Raw genomic sequence first — 17113 nt, forward strand, 5'->3', positions numbered from 1 at the left:
GAACGTCGGCCACAAGAATAAGGAGGGGTCGTCCGGGTTGTCGATGCTGCTCTTTGTCACCCCCGTAAAGTCTTCACGCCTCTCCGGCTGTGGAGAGTCGGAAGATGTGCTGCCCGCGTCGTACAGCGGTGCCAGCACTGCGCCGGGAATCTCCCAGAAGGCGCGAGGGACTTGGTCAGCCGAAATGATTCGACTGCCGCTGTCCTCCGAGGAGCTCCAGTCCGACGAGGACGATGGTGATGGAGCCCTCGGAGCCTCGGCCGTTGGCGCCTGCCCTAGTTGGATGTTGCTCTCGAGTTTGTCGTCCTCGGGAGCGCCAACGGCCTCGGCCTCGTCCTCTGAGGATGCTTCCGACGTTACGGAGGATTGGAGGGGCGGGTGCACCGAGCGTACCAGCTCCCAGTCTGGTTGGAGGCGAGCGATGCAGTGGCCTGGGAGCTGGTACAGATACTTCAAACCGATCCAGTAGACGTCGAATGCGTCGGTGTGAAGTATCTGGCGGATGTTAGAAAAAGTACTCAAGCAAGAAGGAAGAAATGGGGATAAATTGAGGAAGAACGTACCATGCTGGTGCACGCTATCTTGTACTCCAGGGGGAAGTCCTCTTCGTGGATGAGCCTGATGATGTCGCTCTCGATTCTGGCCCGGTTGGACGTTTTGTGATCCCCTTTGGCCGCGTTGTCGCGGATAACACTGTTGACATGAGAGACGTACACCTGGACAAGGTAGTTGTTCTGTATGAGGATGCGTTAGCTTGTGGTCTCTTCATCTTGATGGATGCTGTCATTCCGACAGTGAACTCACCTGGTACTCAGGCATGTGGATTTCCTGAACACGAGGCATTTTGTCTTGATGTATTCGAAGTGAAATGGTCTTGCGAGAGATGTGTGGTCTGTTTGGTCTCGAGAGACGAAAGATGATCTGGTGATTTGAGTGCGAAGCACAAAAGAGTCGATGAAGAAGATTGCTTCAAAGAAGATGGCTATGCCAGAAAGCAGCTTGAGACAATCGCTGATGGAGGTTACCTGGTGAAGCAGACCGCTGACCAGGGAGATCACTGAGAAGATGGCCGATCAGGAAGGTAGCTTGGTGGAGGTGATCCAAAAAAGAACACGGATGTGACGAAGAGCGATTGAAGATGATCGATGATGAATGTTACCTGGTAATGCAAATTGCTGACCAGGAAGATCACTGATCAAGAAAATGATAGCGAGATAAAGATCGCTGATCAAGAACGTATCTTGATGGGATGAATACTATTGCTGATGAAGAAGATTGCTAACCAGGAAGGCAGCTTGAAAACTATCGCTGAGGGAGGAAGGTTTTTTGACCAAGAAGGTAGCGAGATGAAGATAGTCGATCAAGCTAGCTTTCTTGATGAAAGCAAATTTCTTCAAAGGAGAAAGCTTGAGGACAACCACTTATGAAGAAGATGGCCGACGAGAAGGATTGCTGATGCAGAATGTAGCTTTATGAAAGATGGTTTTCGAAGGAGGATGCTTGTGGACAACCACTTATGGAGAAATGGCTGACGAGGATTGCTGATCACGAAGGCAGCTTGATGACAACCACCTATGGAGAAGATGGCTGATGAGATTTGCTGATCAACGAGGGTAGTTTCATGAAAGATGGTTTCTAATCAAATGAGGAAGCTTGAAGAGAATGGATAACGAAGAGAGCTTGATAGGGATCTCGAAGAAGATTGCTGACGATGAGAGCTAACGAACGAGAGCGCGAAGGAACGATCTGTTTGTTGAAGGAAGGAGAGAAAGGAAGAGAAGAGAGAGAGAAACAGAAGCCAGGAGGTGGTATTTATGTTGTGGGAGGCGCGTCCACGCTGGGGTACACGACACGATGTTTACTATCAGTGACTGATTCGAGTGCAGTGAATCAAATGGAGTCCGCCAGGCAGCGATGTCGTCCAGGGCTACAAAGATCTGGGCCAGCCTTCGCGGTGAATTTTATCGAGTATTCACTAGCTGTAGGGTAGTGACTGGAAGGTATCCCACCTATCAGATGGTCTCATTCGAGTCTACAGAGCTCTCTGTGGGCCTTTAGAGTGAATTGTTGACAGAGTGAAGCGGAGAACTCCGATATCAAATGCTAGTCACTGAGAATTTGTGCTCTATCTGGTCCATTCATCCAGGATTCGGTGGTGAATGAAGCCTTCGAGCAGAAAATTCATCCTATCTACAGCTTACACAGTGGCCAAGTCCAATGGAATTGGTCAGAAGCTGTTTGAAAATACGTCTTCATACCGATTGCGAGTGGCAATGGAAGGAGCAACAGGCAGATGTGTCTGTCAGAGTAGATTGATTGTCACATCTGAATTGAAAGAATTGACCAGCAATCGGAAAGATGCTGTAGCTTGTCTACATCCATGTCAGCGTGTCAGAACCGTTTAGATTCATCGTCATACCTTCGTGTTGCTAGAAGAGATGCTCATTTTTCCATACTCGACACAGATGAAGTCTGTCAACCCGTCCTGCAGACGAGAATTACCATAGTCTGAAAAGTAGTTGATATAAAAAGATAATATCTATCTTCGAGGAGTCCAACATGGCTGATTTCAATACAGAAACAGGATACCTTCTACCGTGCCTTCCATCTGACTCTTCCCACCCATTTCGCCCAATCTTGCACATCTTCTCTTTGCAGGATCCGGTCGACAGTGTACCATTCGCGTGCCAATTCCTCATTGCTCGCCATGCGATGCACGAAGCTGTGGCAGGCCCGACAGAGCCACGCGACGCTGTTCAGCTTCCATTCCTCGTGCCATCCTCGCTTCAGCACCTTGTCATGGACTTCTCTGGGGATGAGATGGTGGTACGACAGCGGGATCCAGTCTCGATCGCAGATCTCGCAGGCATTCGTGCGCGTGGTGGCCCAGACGGGGGGTCCCGCCGTCACGGACGAGATGTAGTCAGACAGAATGGGACGAAGAAAATCAGGCAGGTCCGTCGCCTCGGGTATGATGCCATATACGGACAGAGATTCAGACACAGACAGGGGAATGGCTGCCGTTAGGGAATCAAGAAGTGACCGTGGGATCATCGGGTCCTTGTATTTACGGGCCAATGAGTCGTCACGCTGGATGGCCGAATAAGAGAGAGATTGTACTTCTTCTGGCAGTGCGGAGAATGCCTCCGAAGCTATGAACTAAGGCAGGGGATAACGAAGGTATATATTAGCTTTAGCTTCAAAATACGAACGAACATGATCGCCTTCTAGAAGGAAAAGATGGCAGTACGTCTATGAAATCAGCCAGCTCCTCAGGATCCCGCTCATCCGTCACATCTTCTGTGTCTGCCAGTTTGTCTGTTTTTCCTTCGCGTCTCTTCGTTTTCTTTCTTTTCGCTGCCCTTGCAGGCTTCCTCGACTCTCTTGATTTTTCGACTATCGCTCCTGACATGCATTCTCTGAAGACGTCATAATTATTTCCACTGTCGCCTTGAAAGCTCATGGAAGCAATTATGTGATTATAAAGCAGTTACAGTGCAAAGGAGGAAAAAGAAAAGAAGATGCAGATAGACGTTCAGGTGTGACGATGTTAAAACTTAAGGTTAACTTAATCTCCGCCCCCGCTTTCCGGAATCTCTTTGATGCTGACTGAAAGGAATCCGAAACGGTGCGCTGACATCATCGACACGGCAATACTGTACATATCGAGATCCGTCGCACTCAGTGCAGGATGAAATTTGAGGCCTCATTTGGGGAGGTGTGTCTGTACTGGGACAAGACGAGAAATGCAATTTTGACACGCACACAGGGAAACTTCTACTACTGAATTTCCTACAGAACTCTTCCTCCCACAGAGCAGAAGAATGGCAGAGAACAAAACCATCATCGCGTTCGATCTATACGGAACGCTCCTCTCGACAGGGTCTATCGCAAAGCAGCTTGGGGAATTGGTTGGCTCGGAACAAAAAGCCTCTGAAATCGCCGCCACATGGAGGAGGTATCAGCTGGAATATACGTTCAGATTGAACAGTATGGGTGCGTACTGAGGGGTCGTCTGTTCAAATTGCAGTTAGAGTGGATTTGGCTAACTACCCTTCTCATGTCCTACAGGGCAATTTGATGACTTCTTCAACGTCACCAAAAACTCCCTGCTGCATGCTTTGGCCGAGAATAATATCAAACTACGCGATGAAGACATCAACGGGCTTATGGAGGCGTACGATTCTCTATCTACGTTCCCGGACGTGACACCGGCTCTGAACAGGCTCGCCACCAATCCCGACATCACGGCTGTCGTGTTCTCCAATGGAACCAAGTCAATGGTCTCCAATTCAGTATTTCACTCCAAGGACTTGTCACCCCACACTGGAGTGTTCCGCGACCTCGTGACTGTGGACAGTGTCAAAAAGTATAAGCCGGCGCCGGATGTCTATCTGCATCTTGCAGAAAAGATGGGGAAACAAAAATCGCAGATGGGAGATATGTGGCTCGTAAGCGGCAATCCGTTCGATATAGTAGGTGCCAGAAGGATGGGAATGAAAGCAGGCTGGGTGGATCGAGTAGGGCATGGATGGCAGGATGCTGTGATCCCAGAGCTGCGGCCGACGGTGATCGGCGCTGGGCTTGATGAGATCGTAAACGCGATCATCGAACAACAGCGCAGCAGTTGATAAATATACAACTTTGTCTCATTTATGAATACGAGTCCAGTCAGGATGCAAGCTGCCGCAAGCCGTGAGTCATGCCATGGAATTAATTGAATTAAATGGAATGTAGCGCTGTAAACATTTCCAAAGGCCTCCACACAAAGAAAGGAAGTTTCGGGGTAAGTCAGCGTCAAACATTTACTCTCCCCTTCCGTTTCCCCTCCAAAAAGATTCCATAGGAGCGATGTTGGAATTCAGAGTGAATGAGAAGGGGGCGTTTTATGAATGATTGGGAGAAAGAAGGAAAGCGTTCCCGTGAGGGAAAATTTTGTGGGTTTTATACGCCAGTAGTAGGAGCTTATCGATAAAACCAGAATTGGGCCTAACCTAATTGCACCACATCAAACAGATTCGCAATTCGTATATATCTCCTCTATATTGATCTATACGTACAGGTGTATTCTATTCAAATTTAAAAAGCTCCTTAATCAGCGACTCTGTCCAGCTGAAAAGGCCAATTTGTTCTTTGACACGAAGACGGTCAGATAGCCTGCAATTCACGTGACACAAACTCATGCGGTTAGTACTCCGTATTGTACTGACCTAAGAAATTACAGCTGGCGAAAGTCGCGGAGTGCGTGTCATTTCCTGAGGACGGCCAGACTCATGTCTTCTCTCCTACATGCGTTGATGACTTGACAAATATCGTCCAGCAGCGTGTGCTGTCAATGCGCGACATGTCAGATCCCCTGCCACTTCGCAATGCAACTTGGTTGCATCCGATACGAGTAAGTCGCAATCCTGAATGAACTGACGCCCGCGTCTCCTGACAATATAATGGTATTCCTAGGGAATCTACTACTTCCTGACCCACCCCTTCCTCTGGCCTCTCTTTCGCTCGCGCTTGGTACCGATAGTTCTACTCTCCGGGTTCATTTACACCATCTTGTTCTTCTTTACGTACCTACCGCAAGTAGCATTCCTGGCCATCTTTCAGGGCTCTGGCGCTTGGGTCAATGGCTTGTTCCTGGTTTTGGGAGAAGGCGCCGCTCTGGTTGCCGCGCTCTTCGAAGCATTTTTCGTGGACGAGACTTTAGTTGATGTTTTCGACGCCGTCCTCCTGAATGAAGGCCACGAAGAGCTCATCCGAAGAGAGAGGGTTCTTCATCCCGATGGTGGAAATCCTGTTCAGAAACTCGGTAAACCTACAAGAAGTGCGGTCTACTCACCGTTCTCCCTTCGACAAATTATCGAGTTCATTGTCTTGCTTCCGCTCAATCTGGTTCCGGTGGCTGGAGTACCTATGTTCCTCGTCTTGACCGGATACAGAGCCGGTCCATTTCATCATTGGAGGTACTTCCAGCTCCTCGATTTCACAAAAAAGGAGAGGAAGCAGTTTGTTCGTAGGCGGCAGTTGAAATATACTGCGTGAGTTTCCCAGTGTTGGAAGGTAGCAACTCTCGTGAATTTGTGTGATTAACGATCAACCTATTTGCAGGTTCGGAACAGTCGCTCTTGTCCTTCAGTTGGTCCCAATGCTGTCGATGTTTTTCCTCCTGACGACAGCAGCTGGCTCGGCGATTTGGGCTTCGGAACTTGAACAGATAAAGAGACTGATCGAGGAACAAAGATGCGACAGAGCAGAGGCTGAATATCGAGACGACCCTTCATGAATTCGGAAGCTTCTAGCGATTTTCTTACCTCTTTTTGGCGTTCATGATTTCCTCTTTAGATTTATATACCCATCTGCTAGTCAATCTCCGAGAGAAGCTCCTGGTCAGGGAGACGAATCTCTTTAAGTAGGCCCGGAGGGTAGCTGCTACCGGTTGGACAGGCGATCACACAACTGTCGGCCTGGCAAGCCGTTCCAGCTGATATCTGTTATCTACTGGAAAGCGGGAAGATAACGGCTGCAGGTATGGCGGCAGTTCGCGGTTCTGGAGAGGCCTAGGTTACAAACTCTATATAAAGTTCGAGGCATCTGATAAGGCCGGGGAATACGGCCTTCGTAGATGCTTCCACATCGCCCCTGTGGCTAAACATCGGTCATCTTCGACCCACGTGACTGCATCCACCGTCACCGAAACCTCAGAGCCTCCAGGCGGACGAGGAAATGGCAAAGTTTCCCAATTGTCCTGTCACTCGGGCTGGAATGGCATTTCGTCCATGAAAGCAGGCCGTTTTCATATTGTCCAATATGTGGCTCCTTGGTCTGTTCCCTTTTGCCCTTGTTGTCCATATCTCGAATCCTTATTAGGACAATTGGCATCTTGAATGTTCATTTAATCATTATACAGTTTTGACGTTGAATCCCGTCCACACCCACTCCATTTTCCCACGGTTTTTGAACCTCTGTCTCTAATTCGTATTCATTAATTGGGCTTCGTGGTGTCTTAGTCTGTATGGTGTGCGGGGCTTAAACCATCCTCGCGCTGAATTCGCCTGGTGTAACACGGTCTCAGCGTTCAAGGTACTGGGGAAATATGAATTTCTTGCTCCAATAATCCCAGTGATTGCTGCTTATGGAACCCATTGAAAATCTGAAGATGATCTTTGCTAGTCTCGCGCACGAATGGATAGCAGCAAGACCAGGTTGCGCAAAGCGTGCGATGCATGTAGCATCCGAAAGGTCAAGGTCAGAGCTTCTCTTTGTCCTTGGTTTATTTCGAAGAAAAAAAATAATTTTCTTACGACTCGCAGTGTGATGAGAGCGGGCCACCGTGTCGGTCATGTGCCAGCTTGGATATCCCGTGCACGTACAACCGGCCCAGCAAGCGTCGAGGACCTCCCAATCGACACGCAGAGGCTCTCAAGAAACAAAAGATTGAGAGTGATTCGTCTGCACCTGCATCCTCAGCACCCTCATTCAATATCAGTCTCAGCACTACCACAGCGGCATCCAAATCGAACCTTGAACGAGCCACTCTTGCCCTATCTGGAGAATCCATCTGTCCCTTACCGACGTTGCAACGCCTTGTTGACGACTACTTCACGTTTATTCATCCTCTAATTCCGATTCCTCATGAACCTACATTTCGCGCAGCCTTCGCTAGAAGAGAAGATGTCAGCAACAAGAGGTTCCTGGCACTGTTGGCGGCCATGATCGGGACTTTAGTCGCTTCATTTCCTCGGCGCCCAAAGCTGCATTTGCGAACGGAAGCAGAAAAGAGGCAGTACCCGCATTCCATGGCACTGGTTAAGAAGTGCCATGATGTCGCCATTGAAGCTCGAGGACCGGGGTATCTCGACTGGAGTGCCACCGTCGACGATGCTGCCATCAGTTATTTTCTGGGTCTCTGTTCAGGCTACGTCTACAATATCCGGCGTTGTCGAATCTACCTTGGGGAGTGTATCACAATCATTCGAGTACATGGTTTACACAAGGGAGCTCAAGCTAATGCGATGAGCCCGACTTCTCCGTCATCCATTTCCAGCTCTAGTGAGCCTTTTGGAAGCACACCCGACGCGTCGGTCGATCTTATCAGTCAAGAACTGGGACGACGCCTCTTTTACATCTGTCTCGTGGGCTTCCAGACCTTGCAGCAGTTGGGATCGTCGGATGGAAGACACTACGTTCCTCCCGAGACTCCTACAGAGCCCTACCCTCCCTTACCGCTCGAAGTGGATGACGAATATATCTTCCCGACCCATGTCGAGGCTCAACCTCCGGGGATTGTTTCCCAGCTCACTGGGTTCAATGCCAATATACGAGTCTTCCATTCCTATAATTCTCTGTCCGCGTGGGAGATCGCATTCGGAAGTGGTGAAATATTCGACTGGGAACGACAGAGGAAGCTGATCTGGGAATGCCTGCAGAAGGCGAAGAATTCCCTGGCGGATCTGCCGCCGGAGCTGGTCCTAAATCAGGTTCAGACGCCGCCACCGTCGATGGGCTGGGACGGTGGTAAAGGAGCAGAGGAGCTGTCAAGAGAACGGCGCAGGATCCAATACGAGATCCAAAAAGCCAACATCTACATCAGCCAGCTGTCCACAAGGTCTTACCTGGTTGACAAATACTGGAGTTTGTATGAAGCCCACAAAAGGCTGCAGAAGACATCGTCTCAGATCCCGTCACCGGAGTTGTCGACGGCGGCCACGGTGAAATCGGAGACTGGAGAGCCAGAGACCCCTGATGCAGATATCCACGCGCAGATCGACTCTATCGGGCAGATGATGCGCGAGGAACGAGGCCTGGTGATCAAAGATCTCCTGTGTCTCCTTCGGAGTGTGCACGAGATCCACATTGAGCCCAATGGTGCCAGTTTCGTAAGTGTATTTCATCCTTCCCTCTCCTATCTCTCTCTACATGGCATCAAATCCAACCTAACTCCCTTTCTCATTCTGACGACAGACCAACAAAGTCCGCCAAATCGCATCAACACTCCTAAACCGCCGCCCCGAGGGACCTGACGCCGCGACAAACGAAGCTGCCGCAACGACGGGTCCGCAACCGATCAGCACCGCCGAAGCAGAGAATTACCTTCGCACCTTTCTTGACATCCTAGTCCGTCTTGAGGGAGTGGGGACTGGGACGACGACAACACCACCACCACCACCAACAACAACCACAGCAACAACCGTAACAACAACGCCGCCGCCGCCGACGACGATGACAACGACGCCGCCAACAACGAGCAGCAGCGGCATCTACCCCAGCGGAACCAGCCCCGAAACCCACTTAAGAGCCATGAGCTACGGCAGTTCCACCACCGAAGAGGAAGAGGAGCTGCGGCAGTGGGCCAGTTTCAAGGAGTTTCAGAGACGGTTCATGGAGAGTGGGGGTCTTCTCTTCTCTTTGTAATGATTATAAAAAAAAAGGCTGGAAAGTAACTGGGCGATATAAGTAATGCGGATATAGATAGACCTAAAACGGTATATATTCATCCTGCTCTGCAGCTTCTAGGTGATTCCTACCTTAGGTAGGTATGTACCTTCCCTGGCGAGACGTAAGAAAGATTAGGATTAGGTATACAGTACTAAAATGGATATAGTAATTATACGAGATGTGAATTATCTTTCGTCTTTCCTCGCCTTCATCTTTACTATACTTTCAACCAGGTAGATAATAAATATGCTACCTAGGTATAACTTATCTAGGTAGGTAGGTAGGTAGTTATATTTATTCCAGACTGTCGGGTACATAACCACCTAGGTAACTAACTGACTGACTGCATGGTGTTATTCATATTTTATTATGATACCTATGTAGGTAGAAAAAGTATATAGCTAGGTATTATTTATTATCAGAAAACCAAACAAAACCAAAAATCAAAAGCAACCAAGACAATATAATGTAAATAAACCAATCCAATCCAACGATGGACTCGCAAGCATATTATTATTCTACTTGCACTGTTGTACAAAATGCTCCACACATTTTTCTGATATACTTTCTATCTCCTTATTTCTCCTTTCCCCCCTCATCCCTGGTAATCAACAGTCAACGTGCTGGTCTCTTCAACAAGTAAAAAGAGAGTAGAGTTCTTGTCCCTTCTCATTTCCTTGTTAATGCACGGTTATCGTGGTGGTGGTCGTGGTCGTGACAGTCACCGTCGCCGTCGCCGTCGTGGTTACCGTGTTCGTCTCAGTTACGATGATAACCCCAACAGGCGTCACTGGAACGATACTGATATGTGGGCCAGCAGCACTTGTTGACGGAAGCTGGGGTGGAGGATTCGCGATACTCGTTCTCGCCCCTGAAGAACTGGGCGCAGGCTGGGGCTGTGGGGTCTGTGCCGAAGGATGGACGGTCATGATGATTGTTTGCGTCGTCGTCACGCCCGCGCTACCCGTATCAGATGCCGCTGGTGGAGTGGCTGTCGCAGTTACTGTATCGCTACCATTGCTGACTGCTGGTGATGTTGTGCTCCCAGCAGATAGTGAAGCACTTGGCTCAGGGGCTGCCGATGACGGGGCTGCGGACGCTGTTGAAGGAGCGTCAATGGTAATGAACACAATGGTCGGCTCAAATGGTGGAGTTGGGCTTGCAGACGGATAGGTCGCCGTGGACGTCGTTGTAGCTGCAGCCGGAGATTGACTCGGACTTGTAGGGCTCGTCGTAGCCTTCGCGGATATAGGAGCGGTAGAGGTGGAGGATGATGTGGAAGGTGAAGTTGTGGCTGGCTGTCGCCCTGGTGTAGACCCATTCTCAAGCCCAGGAAGTGTGCTAGTTGCCTCAGGGACCGCTTGAGAAGAGGGACTGACGGTTTGAGAGGGTGTAGTCGGGGTTGGCTGCAAAGAGGGCTTTGTAGAGGAGGACGTTGGCGACGCTGAAGGACCTCCAGCCGCGGCACTCGAGGACGGCTGCCCAGACGGGGAAGCTACCGTGCTGGTTGCAGAGCTTCTGCTCAGAGCGGCACTGGAAGAATTCACATATGGCAGTCCTGTCGGTAAGATAGACGGCGAGGCCGACGGAACGACTGTGCTGCTAGATCCTTGAGCAGAACTGCTTCCAACGCCTCTGCTACTTGGTCCTTGACTCTGAGCAACCGAAGAGAGGGACCAACTGGGTGATGCCGTAGGACTAGGAGTGCTGGAGAGAGGCGTGTTCGGTTGGACTGACGAGGAGGCAAGCGCAAATGACGACGGAGGGACCTTGCTGAGAGGTACAGTCAAGCCTCCAGCGCCAGCAGACGCAGATCCAGTCGAACTGGTTGCAGGGGAACTGGCTGCAGAAGGACTGGTTGTAGGACTGGTTGTAGAGAAACTGGTCGACGAAGAACTGGTCGAAGGAGTGGTAGACGGGCTGGTCTCAGGTCCCGTAGGAGACGGCACAGGTATTATACTGATCACGGGAGGTTGACCATCGGAAGTCTCATCAAGCTGATGAGGCATTGGCGTGGATGACGATGAGGAAGACGAGGAAGGATAAGGACTCTTGACAGTCGTATTAGAGTAGAAACCAGGACTTCGAGGCCTGAGAGGCGCATGAGCAATCGGACCGGCCGAGCTCGCCGTCGCTAGGAGAATCAATGACGCTGCGTAGAATCCAAGAATTCGCATCTCGTAGAATTTCCTTCTCTTCTTGTCTTTCTCTCTCTTGCAGTCGAATCAAAAATTAGTTGATAGTCGTACAAAGTACTCTGAGAACGCTCTTCTGGCTCAACAGCGAGAGATAAGATGTAGGCTCAGAAACAAATCAAAGAAAGGATAAAAAAGAGTGAATTCAATAAATAATGACGATTGTTTGCTATATAGTCACAAAGAGAATAAAACGAACGGAAACCTCTAGAACATAAAGGATGAGAGGGAGCAGCGCTCAGTTAGCAGCCTGACAAAGAATGACAACGAGACCCGATGGGCACAAAAAAGAGAGGACAGGAGGACAAAGGCACGACAGACAGGATGAGGATGAAGCTAGAAAATTCGACAGAACCCATGTCCTCCAGCCAGGTACATATGGGAAGCCTCGTAGAAACATGGCGCGATCATTTTGGGCCACGACCCAATCTCCAAGCCACCGTTACCGTGCAATCAACCCAAAATAGCGACAGGAAAGAGAAACATTCTGAAGCATCTTTAGCGCGACCGTGGAGTCACTGTCTTGAACGCGCTGTCGACAGTCGAAATGGTTGGCAAGCAGCAGCTGAGAAAGCGCGGAGGGAGTAGTTAGGGTCGCAGCTGCCGCCTGCCCGTTGGGCGTTGAGGACGCTCATTGGCCGGAACTGCAACTACACCGGAAGTATACCAAACCGCCAATCATCACTCGTGCAAGCTGAAGTGATGCTACATTAACAGTTTTTATGGTAGCAGCTGGTCTAGACGCTTCTCCCTAGATCTGACTGGAAATCATGCCTTTGAGATCTAGAATCTGACTCCATAGTTGTTGTCAATGCTGAATGAGCGCTGCTTCCTTTACTTGTCCTCTTTTTGGAGGCAATATAGGCGAAATCTTCAGGTCATTGGTCGCAATTCTGAGCCCAGGCCCGTCATTTAACAAAGCCAAAGGAAGAGGAAGAAATGGCAATATTAATATTCTCAAAAAAGTCACGTCTTTTTTTTTCTCTCTCCGTCTGGGGGAAGAGTATCCAATATAAGATGCTTCCGAGCAGATATTCTTCTGTTTTGCATACCATACTTGACTGCGAATAGCATGATGTTGTAACATTGTTCAAATCAGCTCAGATGTGATTCCCACCAGACTTGCATTTCAATATGACCAAACAGGTGGTCCTAAACTTGAACGGTGAAAACATCGCCAATTCCTTCAAAAGATTGAATCTTGCCAGTCACATCCTTGGCATCACCGTAATAATGAAGTCGATACGAACCGCTCTGCAATGAGTTTGGATTCCCAGTGTTATAATAATCATCTTCGATCCGCCACACCAAGGTCACCTCGCTGTATCCAAGAATAGTATTGGTGCGCTCCCAATGATACACTAGATTCCAATCGCTGTCATTACGAATGGCTTCCCAGGAACCCGAGGCAGGGTTTTGCCACTCTACCGCACCAAAAGTCCCTTCCTGTCGCAAGTTGTTTCGAGGATTGGCGCCAACAAAAGTCGTGTTGACGAGATCGCCGGGGCCATAGGTCACGTTAGTTGGCGAGGATGAAAGAACATCACCGAACGACTTGCCGATCGGGGCACCATCGTAGACAACAGGGGGAATGAAACTGAGAGACACATTGGTATCGATGGGCGGAGTGGGCCCCGAGGGAATCGGGGGCAGCGACGCCACCTCCGCAGGGCTCCCCAGATAAGGAAGATAGGTCAGCGTCAAATTGACATAAGCCGCCAGCGAGTTTGGCCCGAACAAAGTGGAAGCCCCCTCATAACGTTGCACGCTATACTCTTCTTCCGTAGCCAGGTAGTGTGCGTATGTATTGGCCGGAGCTCCCAGGACCACTAACGGATCCGTGATCGAAAGTACCTCCGCCGAGGCATTGGCAATTGCAGCCTTCCACCGACGCCCAGACATGGTAGTGACTTCACTGGCGGAAACAACAATGAGCAACTGTCCCACCCGGAGGACTTGAATGTCGACAATATTCGGAGCCCACGGATAAGGTAACGAGACAGCTCCTGCATCCAGCAAAATGTCCTTTGGCGCCTGACAAGCTTGTTGCTCTGGGGACGGCTGATGAACAAATGCTCGTGCCACATACCACAGCGGGTTGGATTCCGCCGGCCCAGTGCCATTTTGGGTGAAATCAAACTGTCCCGGTCCGTCAGTGGTCCCGGCCGCGAAGGAGAACCCCAGCGCAGCATAGCAAGTGCGGAGTATGCTGGAATTGAATGGTGATGGGAAGGTGTAGTTCGTCATATCCTGGTAGACGTGGAAGGATGCGACGGAGCTGCTGCCCACGATCTGAGTTCTATTGGTGTCCATTTGGTCGTAGAGCTGCTTCGCAGCTGCGTACTGGCGGCGGCCCATCTCGAAACAGCTCTTTGAGCCGGCATCATTCTCGTAAAAGTAAGGCCCACGGCCACGGCAAAGCTCCGTCTGGCCGTTACAGGTGCTATCTTGAAAACGGCATGGAAGTCCGGTATCTTCACAGTACGCACCTAGCACGTTGGGGGAGGTGTCACCGACACTAGATTGGGAGAAACCTGCAACAAAGTTCTCCGCAAATCTCGTGTCGTTGCCCACGCTTCGCTCGAAAAGCCACTCCGCGACACCTTTATTGTCGCCCGCTGTGAGGGTATTGTTCTCATAGAGGGAGGTGCCATGGACGGAAAAGAAGGTCAAGATCGCCGTTGTCTTGCCATCCGAGGCGCGATCAAATCTGAGGAGGGTGAGAGTCTTGTCCGTGTCGTACTGATAACGAGCTCTTTCTTCTGCCGGGTTTGCCAAGTAGGCATACGGGCTTCTGTTGATATTGCCGTCGGGAATGTCGATGGTGCCAAGGCTCAGGCGTCCCGGCGTCAAACTCTCGTGCGCTCGCTGAATTGACAGCAAAGCCCCATTGACGATCGCTTGATAACTTTGTTTGTCAAATCCTAAGGTGGGAATCTGAGGTAGGAGGTAGTTCATCCAGGCGCCCGGGCCAGCATGGGAGTGCGTTCCCGTTAGGGCCAGGTTGTGCTCGCCGTAGCGAGCATAATCTCCTCCCAAAGCGGCCAACCCCTGCAAGATACCATGCCGAACAGCGGTATCGCCCGAGTGGGCATCCAAAACGATGTAAATGAAGGTGTTGTTAAAATCGTTGGGATCGGAAATAATGAACGCCCGAGAGTAGATTCTTTGCCGCAAACCCGTTCCCACCTGGCTTATGTTTGCATAGCCATTTAAGCCCACTTCCACCACAGGCCTGACGAGCTCTCACATCAATACTCGGCACTGGTATCTGATAGATTGCAAGACCAACACTCACCCGGTGATATCAGCTTTTCCAGCCCCCAGAAGGAAAATAGTGTCATCCGTTCTTCCCTCTCGCAGATTCTGGAACCCGAAACTGCGTGGCTCTTGCGGCTTGCCGATCGTCGCAACCAACTGCAGTATCACCAGCAGGCCGAAGAAGGCTCCGACTATGATCGCAACGAGCCCAAAGCGCGCCATAATTGTCGATGTTTCTGAAAACTGCGCTGCCTTCCCATATCCCTCAGTAAAAAGCGGGGACGGGAGCAGACCTTTTAAAGTGCGATAGGAAGGAGAACGGCGCGCATGACTTAATCTGCTGGCCTGCCTGTTTTGTAACCTCGGCCTGGAGTCTGGAGAGACGGTTGCCTATTATCACGAATGAAGATCCGGGGAAGGTAGCATCGCCGGCAGACCCCTTTCATGGGGTGTATGACGGTTGACAATTAGTTCGATGACCCCGGTTCTTCTTTCCTGAAGATATCACGTCGCGCTGCCCAAGTAGGCAGTTCTACCTAACCTAATCGCGGGCCGCTGACTCTATTTGTCCAAGTGCCCAGGCGATCTCCCCAATGATGTCCACAGGTTGTGTGCACGCCACCCGTCATAAGATAACCGATTAGACGCTAATGGTCGGGAATAAAAACACCAGCTGCGGCAGACAAGATATTATTATTATTGTCACTCGGGTAAGAGGTTAGCAATCGCCCGCATGGGGAGGCTCTGCGGCATCCCGCTGTACGGAGTAGTGTCAGATTGGTAGCAGTCATGATGGATCAAGCTGGTGATCAAGATTTACATTGCAATCGGATTCAATCGAAAAAGCAAAAGCAGGTTCTCCCCTGCATATGGACCACGTATCAACCTCGGTGTAACCAGCAGAAGACGAAGGATCAGCAATTGCCAATAATATCAATGCAACAGTGTGACGCAACAGTGGACAGGCAGACAGAACATGGCACGTGATTAATGGGATGGGCTCATCGCGCTGACGTAATCAAGTGATGCGGCAGAATATCACCGCCTTCTGAGTGGACTATCCGTACCTGAAGCCACAACCGCTCGAGGCAGACAGAGTTCGAAGTTCTGATATTAAAGACTCCTTCTCCCTCTTATCTACTCTGTTGCTCGACGCAAACAGCCAGCGGATTATTGCCGAAATGCCTCTCATAAACGAGTCACATGATTCTCTTCCTTGTATGTTATCTGCCTCTTCTGCTTTCCCCTCTCACGTGAGGTGTCTAGCCAGATGCGACTAAACCTCTTGATTACCAGACATCGATGCAGAGCCTACTCCTCAGGCTCGCGCAGCTGCCGAACAACTCATCTTCGCAGAGCTGCCGGCGGGTTATCAAACTACCCTACATCCTACGATCCCCGCCTTACCAGAGACCCGTTTCTCCCCTCTCATCGAGCAGGAGCTCGCTCGAAAGGAGGCTGGTCAACCGCTGACTGGTGGTATCGACCTGTCTCGCTACGAAGCCCCTGAACCCCCATCCGGCACTTCCGCCACCGAAGAAGAGGCCTCTCGAGCTCTCGCTGAGTGGCGAAAGACCTTGCAGAGAGCTTACACGTCGAGCTCCCATCTCTCGATGCGGCACACAAATCTGACGCTGCTCGAAGAAAACGGCAAGAATGCCTGGCTCATTGCAAATTCCCAATTGGAAGAGATTTTGCGCAGTGTCGAGAAGGAGTTGGCGGAGACCAAAGAGGCGGTGGAGAACGTCCACAAACAACGAAAAATTGCACAGGAGTCCAGCAAAGGGGAGCTTGTGGGGTTGGAAGAAACCTGGAAACGCGGAGTTGGCTCAACCCTGGATGTGGAGGTGGCTGCGGAGAGCTTGAGAATGCAGATTTTGGACCATAGACGTCAGATGGCGCAGCAATCCGCCCGGTAGAATTGTTTTGACGATCGGACCGGCCAAAAAAGGCCCAACATCTCCACGAAAGCAGATCCGGGGTGCAATTCAACGCCTAGGTGGTCAGGTAGACCCTGCGGTGGTGTGGGCCTATCATAGTCAAGTGTCATAATTGTGCAGGGCTGCTGCAGCTGAGGTGTGCCAGAAATTGACAACTGCGGAGCTCTCTCTATTGCGGGGAAATGTCCTTGGTCATCGTGATAATGCATGTTAATTTCTTGATCCGCATAGGCCACTGCCTCGCAGCCCGGGGACTTAGGGACGCGACTCATGCCGTGACGCCCA

At 50.4% G+C, this 17113-nt stretch overlaps 7 protein-coding genes across 7 annotated transcripts; 4 read left to right on the plus strand and 3 right to left on the minus strand.

Annotated features, from left to right (window-relative positions):
• Positions 1-2592: 2592 nt before the first annotated feature.
• Positions 2593-3463, minus strand: VTN77DRAFT_9600 (uncharacterized protein; the record flags this gene model as incomplete). Its single annotated transcript, XM_069426226.1, has 2 exons — positions 2593-3159; positions 3251-3463. The coding sequence occupies 2 exons, from the start codon at positions 3461-3463 to the stop codon at positions 2593-2595; spliced, it is 780 nt and encodes a 259-aa protein (XP_069273794.1).
• A 361-nt stretch (positions 3464-3824) lies between these two features.
• On the plus strand, positions 3825-4631 carry VTN77DRAFT_9601 (uncharacterized protein; the record flags this gene model as incomplete). The annotated part of the gene is made up of 2 exons (XM_069426227.1): positions 3825-3996; positions 4072-4631. The coding sequence occupies 2 exons, from the start codon at positions 3825-3827 to the stop codon at positions 4629-4631; spliced, it is 732 nt and encodes a 243-aa protein (XP_069273795.1).
• A 713-nt stretch (positions 4632-5344) lies between these two features.
• VTN77DRAFT_9602 (uncharacterized protein) lies at positions 5345-6280 on the plus strand (the record flags this gene model as incomplete). Its single annotated transcript, XM_069426228.1, has 3 exons — positions 5345-5395; positions 5458-6035; positions 6106-6280. The coding sequence occupies 3 exons, from the start codon at positions 5345-5347 to the stop codon at positions 6278-6280; spliced, it is 804 nt and encodes a 267-aa protein (XP_069273796.1).
• Positions 6281-7179: 899 nt separating this feature from the next.
• Positions 7180-9408, plus strand: VTN77DRAFT_9603 (uncharacterized protein; the record flags this gene model as incomplete). The annotated part of the gene is made up of 3 exons (XM_069426229.1): positions 7180-7242; positions 7308-8873; positions 8959-9408. 3 exons carry the CDS (start codon positions 7180-7182, stop codon positions 9406-9408), a joined length of 2079 nt encoding a protein of 692 aa, XP_069273797.1.
• Positions 9409-10112: 704 nt separating this feature from the next.
• On the minus strand, positions 10113-11609 carry VTN77DRAFT_9604 (uncharacterized protein; the record flags this gene model as incomplete). The annotated part of the gene is made up of 1 exon (XM_069426230.1): positions 10113-11609. The coding sequence occupies one exon, from the start codon at positions 11607-11609 to the stop codon at positions 10113-10115; it is 1497 nt and encodes a 498-aa protein (XP_069273798.1).
• A 1170-nt stretch (positions 11610-12779) lies between these two features.
• VTN77DRAFT_9605 (uncharacterized protein) lies at positions 12780-15110 on the minus strand (the record flags this gene model as incomplete). The annotated part of the gene is made up of 2 exons (XM_069426231.1): positions 12780-14862; positions 14926-15110. 2 exons carry the CDS (start codon positions 15108-15110, stop codon positions 12780-12782), a joined length of 2268 nt encoding a protein of 755 aa, XP_069273799.1.
• Positions 15111-16069: 959 nt separating this feature from the next.
• On the plus strand, positions 16070-16807 carry VTN77DRAFT_9606 (uncharacterized protein; the record flags this gene model as incomplete). Its single annotated transcript, XM_069426232.1, has 2 exons — positions 16070-16106; positions 16185-16807. 2 exons carry the CDS (start codon positions 16070-16072, stop codon positions 16805-16807), a joined length of 660 nt encoding a protein of 219 aa, XP_069273800.1.
• Between the last annotated feature and the right edge of the window lie 306 nt (positions 16808-17113).

The sequence above is a fragment of the Rasamsonia byssochlamydoides genome (assembly GCF_041956645.1).
Source record: "Rasamsonia byssochlamydoides strain NRRL 3658 unplaced genomic scaffold VTN77scaffold_90, whole genome shotgun sequence".
NCBI classification, from domain to species: Eukaryota; Fungi; Ascomycota; class Eurotiomycetes; order Eurotiales; family Trichocomaceae; genus Rasamsonia; species Rasamsonia byssochlamydoides.